This window comes from Lathyrus oleraceus, chromosome 7, assembly GCF_024323335.1.
Source record: "Lathyrus oleraceus cultivar Zhongwan6 chromosome 7, CAAS_Psat_ZW6_1.0, whole genome shotgun sequence".
In the NCBI taxonomy this organism is placed as follows: Eukaryota; Viridiplantae; Streptophyta; class Magnoliopsida; order Fabales; family Fabaceae; genus Lathyrus; species Lathyrus oleraceus.
In genome coordinates this window covers 520,268,009-520,285,834 of record NC_066585.1, presented here as the reverse complement: position 1 = coordinate 520,285,834, position 17,826 = coordinate 520,268,009, and the positions used below count along the sequence as shown (strand labels likewise).

Genomic DNA, 17,826 nt, shown 5'->3' with positions numbered 1-17,826 from the left:
CTCCATTGTAAGTTTTTCTTCCTTCCTTCTCACTCCTTTGCATCACTCATCTCTGTTGGATCCATGCCTTATTCTACCTCCAACCTCCATCAAGTTTTCCCTCCTCTCCGCCAATAACCGTCAAATGCTTGCAACTCCAAAATCACTTACCAATGGACTAAAGGGGTACGAACATAAAAAAAACAACCTCCACCACTAGAAGATATGAAATTTCTGAGATTTTGTGTTTGGGTACTTGTAATGGTTATTGTTATTGTGTTTGTGCTGTTCTTGTTTGTGCTTTTTTTTTGTTAAGTTGTTTATGTTGTTCTTATGTTTAGGTTGTTTTAATTTTGTACTTATGGTGTTCGATGAAATGCTTCAAAGAAGCTTGGATGAAGAAGATATGTTTATGAGTAAAAATCTAACAATGGTTGTTGCAAATCAAACTCTCCTTTCTAGTCAACAAATGATTCCTTCATAAATTGTGAGTTTAATCAAACTTGAGAACCTGTATAATTGAATTGTGCAACCCAAATCTAAAGAGGTGATATGTAACTAGATAGATTTAAAGATTGTGGTTCTTAAACTCACTTATCACTTAGGTTTTGTTTGGATTTATGAAATTGGATGGAGCGGAGCGGAATGAGATGGAGTGGAATGATATTCCATTGTTTGGATCATTTAAAATTTGACGGAGTGACGTAGAATAGAGTGGTATGGATTCCATTCCATTCCATCACTTACCACCATATTTCTTCCCCTCCAATTTGAGCGGAATGAACAACTTGCCTTATTCCGTTCTAAAATTTTCAAATAGTGGAATGGAGCATTTGTTCCGCTCTGCTCCGTCTCACTCTGCTCCAATCTATTCCACTCCGTTCATTTTATGATATCCAAACATAGCCTTAGGGAAGAAATTTATTTTGCTGCCTAGATTAAGGAATTGGATTGATAATTCTCTATTGATTTTTAAATTCTCAAAGTTTATTGATGTCCATAACTTAGTTGGCTTAATTATTAATGTTGTTTTTAGAATATGGATGAGAAATGCCCTAACACAATATCTATCATTTGTACTCTCTATTTTTCATATAATACATGGAATTATTTATTGTAAAAAAGAAAAAAATGGTTAGAATAGTATCCAATAATATGAGTGAAAAAAATATTTGAGTATGACTTGTGAACAAGAGGTCGTACTTTTGTATAGTATTCAATAATAAGATTCATATTGTAGGTTATTGATTGACACACTTTCACTAGATTGAATATATATATATATATATATATATATTATATATATATATATATATATATATATATATATATATAATATATATATATATATAATTAATATATATATATATATATATATATATATATATATATATAACTTTCCAAACCAAAATTAAATATGATATTTATTAAATTATTTTTTTGAACAAAATAAATACTTTTTTATCGGATAGTTTATGATCTATAAATAGAGTAATTTTATAATCAAAGACGATGTATGAGTATATTGTTTTATCTAAATATCTAGTGTAACCGTTCTCAAGCTAATGTAAAAGAACATATTAATTATTCATTTGTTGTTAATACATATAATTAGACTTTTTGCCCACATCAATTGTGACTTAAGTTTTAATATAAAAAATTTAGATGTCTGAAACGTAAAAGCAAGATTAGTTGAAATTACTTGCTTAAGTATTTATAGAAAATTATTCACATGGAGTCATATTGACCAATGTTAATCCAGTCTTAACAATAATAATTTATTTATTTTAATAATAATGATTAATGTTTATTTATAGTATCTATCTTCCAAGTGGTTGTAGTTGTTATACGGATCCGTACTTCAAGTGTGCACAAAAGTTTCTTATGCACGACTTTCATTTTCTTGAGATAAAAATTAGCAACATGTAATTAATTAATTTTCATTATGTTAGTTCAAAATAGGATACATAGGCCAAAAAAGAAGATACAAAAAATTAACATTTTATATTGTGGGTTAGGTTGCATAGACAAATTTATCATATAAGGATGAGAATGCAAGTTCAAATTTTAATATTAGATATATAATTAAATATTGTAAATTATTAAGGGACAAAAATCTCCTACTTCAAGCACATGACAGTAAATTAGTTTTTATTTTTTATTTTTTGGAAGAAGTAGTTTCATTGCATGCATCCTTTAAGTTAGGCAGACTTATGTTTATTAAATTAAATTAAAGTAGTTTTGTCATCTTAAATTTAATTTGTGGAGGGACTAATTATTGAAAGTGAATGAAGAATATTTTTATATTGAGTTTGTTACACAATACTAAAATATCAATAATTCCTTACAAATTATTTTTTTCAAATGGTTGATGCACATTCTAAGTATTTAGATATACTATTTAAAAAGATCCATTAACGTATGATATGATAAAATTTTGAATAAAAAAATAGAAATATATTTTTAAATAATTAATATTTTGATCATTCAATCCTCAAAAAACCCTTATTTAGATGTATACAATGTGAAATAAAACAATTAAAAAAAACTTTAAATATTAACTCTTACGCATATTACATATAATATATTATATGTTTTATGGCTCCATAAATATTTTTATTATATTATATTATAAAGAAATTATGCCTAAACTTTTGTATCGGCCAAAGGTTCAATAAGATAAGGTTCATTTACATTGTCCATTTCAGTATAAATTTTTGAAGAAATGGTTTTCAGGTACATAATTTCTAATATTCACTTTCAGTGTAGTTATCTTGAATCCTAATTATTGACTTGGACATTGAAGTGTTAACTATGCAGGTACCCCCTAGGTCCACTATATCAGAGATAAGCAACAGAAGTTCAAGATTAACCTCATTGATTCCAAAAACATCGAGATCACAACATCCGAGCAAAGGTGTCGTCTCACGGAGTCACTTAGTAAGCTTTACTCCGCCGTGGTTTTCGCATTCTCATCCATTTCTGATTCGACAACGAAAAATTTGGCGCCGTTTGTGGGAACCACTTTAGATTCCTTCAATTTATAAAAGTCATGATTGCTTCGGAAGCACCGTCAAACGGACAGAGAAATTTCAGATCCAGATCCTAACGGCAAGTCACAATTGCTTCTTGGTTCCATCTTCCACTATGCCTTCAGATCTTAAAATCGAATAGCGCAAAGAGTCCAACGCCGAGATCCATGACAGACAGTACGTCAAATCCTCCAATTAATTACGATACTCATCGACGAGATCTATAATTTCCTCTAAAAATCCCGTGAGTCACTAGGAAAAACGATCTGAGTGCAAAACTCGCGAACCACTAACTAGGCAGGGAGTCTCACGCTTTCCACAATGACCTAGATGGTCACAACAGAAAATCAAGCAGGTATCACAAGTTCGTAGTTAATGGATCTTAGGCATCACGAGTTTGTAGTTAACACCGGGCGCCGAACAAATGTTGGGGTGCATCCCATGGATAACGTATGATTTCCACAGGATGCATCAGAGTTTCCATCGACTGGATAACGGAACGAGGTTCCACTAGAAATACCCCATAAAAGATATTTTAGGTCCTAACCGCAAGGAAACCAGTTGGTATCCATGGGTGACCACTGTCCAACACTCTAGTTTGACAGATTCACTATAGTATATTATGGGTTCTATTTGTGAAGGGAACGAACAAGCTAGAATCTCGACGGTCCCCAGACAACTAAGCAATTAGATATCCCAAAGAGAACTTTGAGTCTAGAGATGTAGATCCACCTCGACCCCGAGAAACAGAGCATGGCGCATTCATCAGAAACTAACAATCTCCTAATTTGAAGACCTAGTCCTCATATCAAACAGAGGTCACAATGCCCGAACATTACATCCAAGGGCAAGCGATCTGTATACACTTACAACCGACCATAATATTTAATTAATGTATTTATAAATATATTGCGTAACTTCATTTACTAATATAATTGTTAAATGAAAACTATATACATAAATGTATTAGTATTATATTCTTATTGCTCTACTTTCTATCTTGTCCCCTCTTTAGGACACCACGATGTAAATGCATGTAACAACGAACCTGAGCACAATCAGCACAGTTGATGCTCGAGATAAAGATTTTGGGGGTGATGTCGAGCATAGTTGACTAATACTAGTAACAATATATTCTGATTTGTTGTTTACATTTAAACCATGATCATAGATTTGACTAATACTGATCAAGTTAGTAGTTAGTCCTTCTACCATCAACACATTATCAAGGCAAGGGAAACATGGACATACCAATTTTCCCATACCCTTGATTTTTCCTCTAGCTCCATCATCAAAAGTAACATAATTATTGGAGTAGGATTTTAACTCTTCTAGATAGTTATTTTCTCCATTCATATGCTTGAAGCATTCAATATCAAAGTACCAATCTTCTCTTAAGGAAACTCTAAGAGATGTATGAGTGATGAGACTTATGGTTGTTTCTTTGACTTTCCACATTTTCCTTGCTTGAATGTTCTTGCCTCTTTTTCTATTGTGTCTTAGTTGACTATAGGGTTGAGGATATCCATACATTCTATATCAATAGAGCCTTATATAACCATACTATAAGAGATGTACTAAATGTATTTTATACCATATTTTCTACCACGACAAAATATAAACTAGCAAATGGACAAATTTTTAACCAAAATATGGCTTATATGACTTATATGTATACATTATATGTAAGCACCAAAATATGACTTTAATATAGTACCAAAATGTTAAACAAAACAAAATATTATTTACATCAAACCATCAAACTCAAAAATATTGCAAACATATATTACAAAATCAATGTGATCAGTCTGGCCTATAAATTGCATTAAAGCAAGATGCCCAACGTGTATGAACGTCATTAAAGCAAAACCAATGATATATATATATATATATATATATATATATATATATATATATATATATAATATATTATATATATATATATATATATATATATATATTATATATAATTGAATAAATGGAGGATAAATTGATTTGGAACAATAACAAACTTTTGTGCATGCGATATAAATCACTAATATGTTATTGTAAATATATATATATATATATATATATATATATATATATATATATATATATATATATACTTGCTCTCAAGAATCAACAATGCCGGTAGAGACAATGTTTATCATGTACTTTATGACATACAAATCAAACTTGTATCCTCATGGTTGTTTCCTCATCTAAAAACTTTAAACATTACATGAATATATAAACATACATGTAATTATATATAAATGAGTGTCATAAGTAACCCGCTTATCAAAGGCGTATAAAAAATTTCGAGCCTTTTATTTCTAACCCCGTTCAACATATTTTGTCGCTCCACAACTCTATATATTGAAAACAACTTAAACATACACGCTAAGATAATTACAAAGTCAATGTAAATATTACTAAAAGTATCATAAAATATAAACTTACCTCGAAAGTATATGTGTCATCTTTGGTTCAAGTGGTTTGGCTAAAGAAATAATATAGTGATCATATTCTGCCGAAGAGAGATGATGATCAATTGTCAATGACCACTGAATGAACACGAATATAATTAGAATTTAGTAAAACATGGAAACTAACTATAATAAAGAAACCACAATAGCAAAATTAGTCACAGATCGATAAATGATGCTTAGTAACAGTAAGAGATATGAGTTCTCTCACTTGTAAAATATTAAATCTTGACTTTTCTAATCAATGTGAGACTTCTCACGCTTTGTTTCAACCTTCCAACTTATATTTCTTTTTCTCAACAAGAAAGATAAATTTTCACTCTATTTTCAAAATGGTTAGTTTGAGAAATATTTCAATATTGATAAAAAATGTGAATATTTAATTATCAACATTAAGTTAGTTTCATAGCAATCTCAAAAATGTCTTGCAACATCTCTTAAAAATTAAATATTTTAATTATAATAGTTAAAAAAAATCGTATTCTAGTATTTGCTTTAGACTTCACATTGACCATATGACACCCATGCTTCTTTTAAATAATACATCCACCAATCTAAATACAATTCTTTTAACTTTCTTCAAAATAACAGAGTACCTAATCAAAATATTTGATGTATTTTCATTGATATAATATTATATTAATTATGTTCAAACATTATATTTTTCATTGATCTAATAAGAAACAAATATTTTTCTTTCTTTTTTCAACTAATCTTTTTGAGGATTTTTTTTCATCTAAATTGGCCTTGTATTTTGACGAATAAAAAGTCCAACTCTTGCTTTGTGTTGTCTCTAACCTAGTGACAAAGGATTTAACAAAGTAATATTGTAAAATCACCATAAACAGAAAACTTAAAATCTTGGAAAATCACCAACTAACTATTTTTTTTTGGATAAAATTGATAAATCAGATATTGTTTTTATTAGAATAAATTTTGTCATATACATGAAAATTAAAAAACGCACATTTGAAGTTTTTCACAACTTAACCAAACAAGCGAATTTTTCACAGAAAAATTGAAACACGTTTCTTGTTTTTTCTTCTTCTTATTATTATTAAGAATGAAATTTAATAGTCTTTAATTTTAATTAGCAGATAAGAACAAAAGAAATTTCTCAATTTAGGTTTAGAATATGAATTAAAATTATCAATTATTTTGAACTAGAACTAGAAATTGGTAGAGATCGAATAGAACGGAGTTCTGATGCGGTGGAGTCAGCTTCCGCTACGGCGGAGCACAATAAACCTATCATTCAAACGTCAAAGTTAGTGAATGAATGAAAAAGTAGTATGGATGTATGAATGAAAGAATACTTGAAACGACACATGTTAAACTTTATATAATGGGAGCGGCTAAAACTGCCCCCTTATGAATTTGTGTCTTACACAGGGACTACCCAATTGTATCTGATGATGAATGATCATTCGAGGGTGATGATCAAGTGTGGGTCCCCTAGTTGCATGTCCCATGAGCCCTTAACATCTTGGCCAACATGTCATTTTCTTGATCTTTACTCCTGAATCATCATTTCACTAGGCTTTCTTTTTATAGTGTTATATAAGGTCTCTTCAGAGTGAGCGAATCCTCGTGAAACCACTCATGTATTTCTCATAGTGGTATGCTTTGGTGGTACTTCATCTAATTGATCTTTAGTGTCATTTGTTTTTGTTCTGATATTAATAGGGAGTGTCACCCAAGGTTGGAGTGATCCCTTCTCATGTTCACTAGAATGAGTAGACTTTCCCACTCACTAAACGTTCCCCCAACCATGGCGTTTGTGATCGATAGTCCATTATCCTTTTCATTGTCAGATTGTTTTTCCTTTTATCCACTTGAGTCACTTTACTCTTTCATTATGGGCTTTCCTCACATGGTCTCTTTTATTTGGACACACTCTTGTCTTGGTGGGAGAATCTAGACAACATTTCTTCTTTGATTGAGTTTTCAATGACTTCCTTCAACCGTACACACTCCTTTGTGTTATGAATGTTACAACGATGGAAATGACAATACAATGATTTGTCAACTTCAGGATGTTCCCAATTTAGCTTTGTGCTTGAACTTGCTATTCTTGGAATTCTGCTTTGGTGCATTCTTGCATGATACACCCTCTCGATGCATTCAGAAAGGTGTAATCCTGTTGTCTGGATGGTGGCGTCCATTGCCTTCTCGGCATAGTCAGGAATCCTTTTTAGCTTTGATGCATTCTTGCATGATGAACTCTCTCGATGCATTCAGAAGAGTGCAATCTTGCTATTTGGATGATGGTGCCTCTTGCTTTTTCAGCCTATTCAAGAATCCCTTTTAGCTTCGTCCCTTTTCTCATTTCTTTTTTTAGTCTTCTTAGCTCTTTTTTTTGCTTGTCTCCACTTTCTCGAGCCCTCCACCATATATTGCCATACTTAGGGCCAACTTTTCTTTATATTATATATAATTCTTGACCTTTACAAGTAGGTTGATAAACTTTTTTGGGTCCTGATAGTGATGATATTGGCAAATTTAAATCTCAATTGGAGTTTAAGGCTTAACACATATTTTTCCATCCCATCATCGACACTTTTAACCAATATTGCTTCTTCGTTAAACCTTTCAATGTCGATCACATCGGCCCGTCCTTCTCATATCGGATGGGTCATATGCTTTCTAATGACTTAGGATGCCGTCGAGACTCCGTGAAATGCAGATAAATGCATGTGAAGTTCTCCCTAAGAATTGATTGACTTGTTCCTTAACCCCATACATGAAGTCACGACCCCTACCTTTAGAGCGAAGATAAATAATTCACACTTCTCGAGGTCTCTTGCTCCCCTAAAGGTCAAGATGATGTCAACAAGCTCCACGTGTTCGTCGGGGTCGGTCATCCTGTCATAGGTTCCCATTTCCATGGGTTTTTGAAGTTCCCCCCTTATGAGGTACTCCTTGATTCTCCTGCTAAAAAGCGCGTTGGAATGAGATGTCTTCATCCTTTTCAAAATCATTGGAGGATAAGGAACACAAGGAACATAGTCGATGGTGGCCACAATGTCTTGGTCACTTACCTTCGCATTCCGACTCCAACATAGAATGCCTTCTTGGTAGTGGCGAACAGGGTTTACGTCTCTACTGACCTCAAGGTCATTTTGATAATCGAAAGAGTCACGATTCGTTACTATATCATTATGGAATCTAAACGGTAGAAAGTAGTTGAGACTTGAAGTTTCAACCCCTCAGAGTTGTCCATTTCAAAACTTCAAGGTTGCTTACTGTTTAAAAATGAACATATCATTAATTTTAAGTGTAAAAATATAAAAAAATAATTAAATCAATTGAATTTAAAAAACATAGAGATTAAAAATGATAAGGTTTTAATAATCTTTTGATGTGTTTTTAATTTTCATCCCTATCTTTTTTTTCTTCTAAAAATAAACTCTGAATTTTGATTTTAATTCTAAAATTAAAATCCACATTTTCCAATGAATCCAAAAAAAAAAAACACGTGTTATTACAATAAAAATTCTAATAGTATTATAAACACTAATGACAAGTTATTGATGCTTACATTATCTATAGTTTTTCATTTTACTATTACTATTCTATAGCATCCAAATCCCAAATTTACAATCGAACGGGTTGTAGTTTCTCCTCTGGTGCACCAGCTGCAGACGATCCTACCTCCTCTCTTTCTTCCTTCCTCTCATCTTCTCTTCCACCATTTCTGTGCAAAATCAGAAACCTCAACTTCAATAACTTCAACATCGACCCGTAAAAAGATCCGAATGAGGGATTCGAATCTGGATTTGCAGGAATCGGGTTGGGAAGAACTTCGAAAGGAAGCGCGTAAGATCGAAGGCGATCTCGACGTCAAACTTTCTTCCTACGCCAAGCTCGGTGCTAGATTTACTCAAGGAGGTTCCGTTCCTTTTCGTTTCTTTGTTGCATTCATTTTTCGCAATTCGTTTTCCATTGAATAATCGTAAATGCATTGTGTCAAACCAAAGAAATATTTGTAGGAGAATTGTGTCTGTGTTGAATTAAATGGTTTTTGTTATTAGTGGTTGTTTGGATTCAATTTTGAGAGAGATAAGAATGGTTTTAGTATGTGATCTGATGTTGACTGAGAGATGGCTGGAGCGTTTGCTCTGTGGTGCGAGTCGGTGGTGCTAGCTTGCCGCAGCCAAGGATGGTGTGGTTGAAAGCACTCACTTTGAAAATTATGGCGAAAGTTGATCTATGTAGTCGACTTGACTCCAGTTAGTGGGATAGGGCTTATTGTTGTTGTTGATTGAGTTAAGGTGAAAGGTGAGAAATATGGTGTACCTTTTATAGTTGAGGCTATTGAAGTAGTATTGGAGTTCTACATTACCAAGGTTTTCGAATGGTTGGATGTACATATGTGGTTGAACACCCTTATCTTATAAGCTGGTTTTTGAGAGTGAGATCCAAGTCCATTTAACATGAGATCAAAGCGGGGTTAAGTATTTCAAGATGCTAACTGGACTTAGGACCTATGCTGGGCGTGAGGGTGAGGATTGAAGTTGTATTGGAGTTCTACACTGCCAATGTTTTCGGATTGTTATGAGCTAATTTTTGAGATGAGATACGAACCCGTTTAACATAGATGTCAAGGTCTTTTTACGGGAGCATTTGTTGGGCTCGTAACAAAGCGCGAGGAAAGCGCTACGCAGGGTGGATCACCATTGAATTGATTGTGTTGTGGCTTGAAGAGTTTATGGATCACTCCGGAGTGGATTGGGCTTTCCTTGTGAAGTTCTAGTTGAGATGAGCTTTGGGCTAGTCCGAAACAATATGTTTGGGTGTTCTCTAGTAGAATTGCTTTTCCCTCCAAATTGATTATTTTGAAACTAAGATTTGAATCTTTTGCTTGAATTGATTTTTAGATTCAAATTTAGTGTTCAATTCATTTTTAGGTGAATATATCCTAACATGAAAAAATACCCTTACTTCAACTCACTTTTAACAAAATCAATTTTACGAAACCAATTCATTCACATCAATATTCTGCTATTGGATAACTAAACATACACTTAGCATATGCATATCCGTGGGTAATGAATGCATTGAGATAACATTTCTAGTGCTACAGTGGCTGCTGACCGTAAATTTTAAGAAGCTCCTATTAGTAGAAGTGGAGGCTCCCATCAATTGAAGTGGTTGGGGATACAGCTAATGGCCATAGGAAGTAAAACAAACATGCATTTAGTGTGTTTGGTTTTATGTTTGTCAAATTTTTCCTCTTGCCATCCAAACACGATTCTAATGAAAATACACGTGTTTGGTTACTATGAGGCAAACTTGATTTATTATTGTTTGTCTCCAAACACCAGTTTGACAATGAGTAATGAAGTAACTTTTGTGTTTTAATGAAAAACTACTATAAGTATAAGTTTTACATCAACTTTGTTTTTGGACAGTAATCATTTCTTACTATATTCAATCTTTTTGGTTATCGATAACATTTATTTTTGTATGATAAATGTTAGTTTGTATCAGTGTTAAGTCCGGAGTTGAACCCATGACCTCGTTATCTCTCCAACCCCTATGCTTCTCCCTCCAAACTACCTATTCACTTATTGAATAAGTGATCGGAACTTTTTTGAAGAATCAAATGTTAAGTCATTGCGTTAGGAATAACAATTCTCTATTACAACTTTGTTTTATTAATATGCCTATGATGTTTACTTTTCATACCTCAAAAGGTTTTTAAGTTAGGGATCTGTTCTGTTTGAGTAAATGTCTCTAATAATGATGAAAATTCTATCTTGTTTTCACTTTTATTAGAAGTACATTGCGTCTTTATAGATGAATGCATTTAGTTAGGCAGTACAATTCTCTATGTTTATGAATCATGAGAATATACATACCTCTTGTTATTAGGTTATGTTGATGCTGGCTCACCACCTGTTGGGTCCAGTAGGTCTTGGAAATCCATGGAAATGGAAATCCAATCTTTGCTCGAGAAACTATTGGACATAAATGATTCCATGAGTAGATGTGCTGCATCTGCTGGACCAGCTACTTCTGTAACGCAAAAGTTGGCTAGGCACAGAGATATTCTTCACGAGTTTACCCAGGTATGCTTATAGTGCATCTCTATTTTGCATATGTAGTTTCAATTTTCAACTGCTTAAGAAGCACAGTTAGTTTGTTTTAACATGAGATACCAATACCATAACCGATATATAATTTGTCTAGTGGATGCATGAACATTGTATTGGGTTTGATTCTAAGTATCGGTGCATTTAGATTTTTCCATCTTCTTGCAATGCTTGAACTTGGGTACGGTGACAGTTGTGAGTATGGATGTAGGCTTCTAACACCTGTTATTTCCATTCTAGGTTGTAATTTTGAGCCTATGTATGTTCTTTAAATGAAAGATATGTGGATTTTGGCCAATTTATGCCACAATAAAAAGAAAGAGTTATAAGGGCCTAATAAATTGCTGTCTTTAATAGTTTCATACTCTCACTTCATTGGTTGGGGATGTTTGACCTACTGAAGCTGTTGCAGTGTTCTTCAACATTTCCTCTCAATAAAATGATGTTTGCTTGTTACTAGTATTCAATTACTTCTCTTAATTTCAGTGAAGTATCAAATGCCAATTATAACATGTTGTGTTATGCCAAGCCTGTAACGTACAGGCTCAACTTTTGGTTCCCTGGGGAATCAGATGGCCTGTGATTCTTAAGACCTGTCCTGCATATACACATAATTTATGCAGTTATGAAGAAAATGCGACAATTGAAAACAGAGAGAACTACTGAAAACTGTCTTATCCTAAGGTGGTAGAAATGAATAAATTGACTGACAATAATTAAGATTACAAATATGTTTTTTGACTGTAATTATTTTCCTCTCCCTGTTGTAGCCTTTTTGAGCAAATTATGTTGAATAGGGTTCAAATACTAAATTAAATTTCTGAATGGCTTGAACTCTTATTTATGTAGACAACATAATAACTGAATTAATCATAAAGTCGTAAAGTGTAAAATATCTCCTTATGTAAAAAATTGGAAAAAAAATTGATCATCAGATGTTTTAAAGGTATTTATGAAGCTGGGATGCTTAAATGTGATACAAGCATGATACAACATGGATATAGGAATTAGGGATATAGTGGATTCTTGATATTCAGGATATATGTGGCCTAGATATGTTTAAATGAATAAAATTTGTATTTTCCCCAGATACGTAATATTGTATTGAATATATTGATTAATTCTCATTAAGCTGTAACCATTCTCATTAAGTTGTAACCATATTTGTACATTTAACCACAATTTACAACAGCTAATTTATGATCACAAAACACTACTTAGTGCGAAAAGGCTTTGCTGTTTATATATTTGTGAATGTGATTATAACAAAAAGCTTAGTTCAATATCTTTTTCCTGTCCATACCAGAATATGCTCTTAGTTCAACATCTTTTCCCACCCATACCAGGATAAGTTCTTGGTTAGTTCAATATCTTTTCCTTGCCCATACCTGAATATTTCTTTTCCTTTAAACATGTCATGAAAGAGTTGTGAACTGTGAAGCAGGCGCTGCTTGTTAGATAGGGTAGAAGAAGAGTTTGTAGATATTAAACATAGTCGTTTTAGTTAAAAAAATTCATGTTATTCTATTTTATTTGGTATCGTCACATCTAGATAATGAATGCGTATCTTTATTATAAATCTTATCAAATTTGCTCGCTAATAAAAAAAAATAAAAATCAGATGAGACTATTTGAATATATAGGCTTTGATAGGATCTCTATTATAACTAAGGTGTACATGAGGAGAAAAGACATGTCGGTTGTTTGAGTGGGTTCATATAGCTTCAAATGAGTGGGTTCAAGCAGGACACCAATTTAAACAGTTGGGCTGCTCAACTTTAGTGAGCATGCTGACATTCTGTTAGACCTAGTTTTTCAAGACTCGCGACCCTCGTTTTAATTTTGTCAAATTGGGAGGAAACACCCAGAGTCATTCTGTTATGAATCTCTTATAGGTGGGTCTCACCTAAGAAGTGAGGCTCATAAATCATAATCCCATAGGTTCTCCCACCTAACATAATGGTCTTTTGGGATGGACTCTCCCTTTGGGCATCCACCCCCTGTTACGGATACCCAAAAACAGAGGCTTCTACTTTCTGCAACCCAGCCATTCCTCCTGTAATACTTCAACCACTATAGGGAGGCCATTACATGGAGGTTGACCCTAATTTGAGATGTTCCCTTTCAAAACTAGAATAATAGGAACCCACTCGTGATTGGATGATAAAATAAGATGCTCTATTTTGGGAGGAAAGTCCTGGGCAACATCAAGGACAACACAATAAGGTGCTGCTTACTCATGGATCTACAGCTCCAGAGTTATTGTGATTTTGGGGTTAGATTTTGGACTTTAGACCTTAAGGAAGCTTTGGGTGAAGTGGCCATTATTCTAACAAGCTCTAACAATGGTGGTTGGTACTTTCATTACAGAATAAATGGGAATGGTCAACGACGGGAAAGCTATTGATTTAGTGTGGAGAAGGGTGTTATGATCGATGCGACCTCCAAAGAGATTAAACTGTTTTGGAGAGGGAGAAAAGGCTGTAGGTCAGCTATGGCCACATCTCATAGCTGTGAGCTCAGCGCTTCTTGACCCAGACTAACTGGGAGAAGAAATCCATTGACATATTGTAAAATTGAACAAAACATAGCAAGAATTGTTTGAAGGTTTTCATGGTTTCAAGTGGAATTTGGCAACATAGGATATTGTGCTTGGTTTATTGTGTTATTTTCCTTAGAAGCGGTGCTATGAAAACAAGGGTGTTGCAATTGTCAATTAGCAGCAATATATGTCACAATATTTTCCTATTCAAAAAGGGGGATGCAGTGACATTGTCTTGAAAGTATTAGGACATTAGTCATTTTGCCTTGGGCAATGGGTCCTTGCTGGAGAGCTTGAAGGTACAAGTCAATAAAGCTCGAAGGGAAACAACATCAATAGGCTGTATGCACCTTTGCATTAGACGTAGGATCATGAAGTTGCTCCTATGTTTCAAAAACTAAGTGATACAAAAATCTTAAGAAATGAAATTAAGGTTGGAATAAATGTTCTGTTGAGGAAAGATTGATAAAGGCATAACTCTAAAATTAAGTTTGGGATCAAGGAATGAGGCCTCCAGCCAACATACTCCTAATATTAGGATCCTGGTGTAAATTACTATGCTTCATGTACATATTGCTTCATATGCTTCAAGCAGTGGGATCTTTGGGGGAAGATATTTTGCTTGCTCTTGTTCATACATTCAGCCCTTAGAATAACTAAGGTGTAGGTAGGGAGAAAGAAGACATGTGATGTAGGGAATTATGGCAAAGAGTGTTGGTAATCCCATATTGGATAGTGATATGGTCAAGATGTGGTCTTAAGTTGGAGTCAGTTTTTATCTTATAAGAGCACCCAAAAAAAGCTTCACCTTATAAACCGACATTTTGGAGTTGAGTTAGATACGATACGATCCAAATTCTATGACAGTATAATAGACATGTTATCATGCCACCTAGGCCATGTTCTAGATGTGTCGAGTGTCCCGCATCTGACAATGATATGACCTGGTTAGTGGTTACAACTTGTTGTTTGAGTTAGATTTTATGGTGTTTGAGTTAGATTTGACCGAATTTCTAAAACCAGCAGAGAGAAATGGAAAAGTTTTCCTTATGTAACTAACTTCTGAGTTACAAGTAGGGAAGGTACCAAGTGTGTGTTTCATAAAAGGGGATATATAGTGTGGGAGTTACCGGTAGAGAAGGTACCAAGTGTGTGTTAGACTTGGAATTTTGGCAGGGTTTGGATGGTCACTCCAATTTCCTAGTCATTTTGTTTATTCTATTCCCTGCATTTTCTCTTTGTAGCTTCAGAACCCAGGATCTGTTGTCACTGTTAAGGCTTGAATATGTGTTTATAAATAGGGGAAATCATCATTTTATAAGTCGGTTTTGTAAGGACGAGTTAGGTACTACATAAAAGATTAATACGGTATTAGAGTATGGTTCAAGATCCATTGTACTGCATGTTCTCATGTCACCGCTATCGGGTCATGCTCTAGATTTTTACTCTTGGATGTGAGGTGTTTGTTAAGAGTCACATATTGGATGAGATAAAGCTTGAACATGTATTTATAAGTGGAAGCAATCATCATCTTATTCGTCGGTTTTGTAAGGATGAGTTAGGCCCAATATAAAAACTTAATATTCACATTGGTACAAGCTTGGATTTTCACCACTAACACTGTTTTTTCAGTGCTCTGTTTTAATCATATTCCTTGTAGCCATTGGTATGTATGAGGCTTATCTTATGCATATAATATTGGCCACAAATAAGGGTAGGATGAAAATGTATTCCTTCATTTCACATTTTACCCAGTGAAGTCCCTGCCATCCATAAAAAAGGAGAAAGATACTTTAAAATTTAAAATAAAGTGGAGATGCAGATTTAACGGTGGAGATTAAAACTGAAGAAAAATCCAGGGAAAATCCCATTGGAGGATTTTAAAATTCCATTCCTGGTGTAGCACTCTTAGTCAAATTGGACTAGCCGTGCTTCAAATCCTACCATTGTACCATGATTTTTTTATCTTGCTGCTTTGACATGATACTTTGTGGCTAAGCCTTTACATACCTGTTATGTCAATTTTTAGATATATTGAGAAAGCTTATGTAGGAATTAGCAATATTTTTGTTTATAACTCCTTATGTTACTGTAATGAATTGGTTTCTACAGTAATTATTTATTTATTTTATTGCTCTATTAAGTTTACTTTAAATATGTACCTTGTTTGTTGTTTGTTGTTTGCTTTAGGAATTTAGACGTATCAAGGGGAACATAAACTCAATGAGAGAACATGCAGAGCTTCTAGGCTCTGTTAGGGATGATATTTCCGACTTTAAGGTGAATCCTGAGCATGATCTGAGTTAAATTATATAGAAATTTTCTTATGGGTGTACTAGACCTAACTTCTTTTAGCAGACATCTGGTAGTATGTCACCAAGGATGCAGTTGTTACGCGAGAGAGCCGCCATCCATGGAAGTACGTCTCATGTAAGTATTTTTCTGCTTAAATTCTTAATTGGTTTCTTTATTGGTCCATGGTGACTACTAATTGATAATCAGTCCCATGAAAGTTATGCATCAGAGAGGAACCATTTTTCATAACTCATGGAACCATTTTTTCATTATCAATGTCATATAGCTAGGTGAAATGTTGAAGTAGCTAACATTTGTCATATTAGTGGGTTTATAATTTTTTTTTTGAAAGTTGCAGTACTGCATAAATAAATGCAAGAACAATATGTTCCAGTAAAATTTATTCTCTCTAATGAAAATAGTTGAGAATCTATTTTCCTTGTATGTCGATGGCCATGTTCTTTTAAGTATTTATCAGTTAGTGCTTACATGAAGCCATAAAAATGGGTCCTATAGAAAGTCTTCTTTTCGGCTGTTTTAAATTGTTATTCTAATATCATGATTTTTGAGGATTTACTATTCACATTTCCTGTATTTTTCCAGATAGATGATGTGATTAGTCAAGCTCAAGCCACAAGAGCTGTTTTGGGTTCTCAGAGGGCCCTGTTTGGTGATGTTCAAGGAAAAGTAAGGCTTCTTGGAGACAAATTCCCCATTATTCGGAGCTTACTCGGTATGTTGGACAGTAGTTTTTATCTTTTCTAATATGCCATTGATTTTCAAATTTAAATGTGTAGGCTCAATGTTAACATTGTTCTTGCAGGTTCGATAAAAAGGCGTAAGTCAAGGGATACTCTTATTCTTTCAGCAGTCATTGCTGCTTGTACGTTGTTTATCATCATTTACTGGCTCTCTAAGTAACAAGATTGTACCGCAAATAATGAATTATGGTACTTTAATTCATTGAATTTTTCTGCTTCTCTCTTTGTCTTTATATAATTTAGGGATGAGAAGATTAAGATATTTTTTTTACAATTTAAATTTGTCTAGGAGCTTCATATTTGTGTTTAGTTGATTGTGTAAAATAATTTATTTGACTCTTGAATTTATAAAAAATCGATAGTCTTTGGTTCTCCTGTTTTTGTCAAGTCGATGCTACTTTTCTGATTTTATTTGAAGTGTTTCCATAGCATGTAAAAATGTAAAGCACATTCCTAAATCAAACTGATGTTCATGGCTAGAATTCTGAAACCTGCTGGAATTTGAGCTTATTTGTTTCTATTCAATATACTTTCTGAGCTGCCTCTTGAAGTTGGAAAAAATGTTTAGAGCATGTTGAAGCATATATAATTAATTTGATATGACCTTGTTAATGTTAATATTAAATGACATAAATAAATACTCGAGAA

General features: G+C 33.5%; 1 protein-coding gene across 1 annotated transcript; it reads left to right on the top strand.

The window, feature by feature from the left end:
- The first annotated feature begins 9,050 nt into the window (after positions 1-9,050).
- LOC127101209 (Golgi SNAP receptor complex member 1-2) lies at positions 9,051-17,551 on the top strand. Its single transcript, XM_051038559.1, has 6 exons — positions 9,051-9,373; positions 11,360-11,556; positions 16,313-16,402; positions 16,481-16,552; positions 17,021-17,150; positions 17,241-17,551. Exons 1-6 carry the CDS (start codon positions 9,241-9,243, stop codon positions 17,336-17,338), a joined length of 720 nt encoding a protein of 239 aa, XP_050894516.1. The 5' UTR covers positions 9,051-9,240; the 3' UTR covers positions 17,339-17,551.
- Positions 17,552-17,826: the final 275 nt, after the last annotated feature.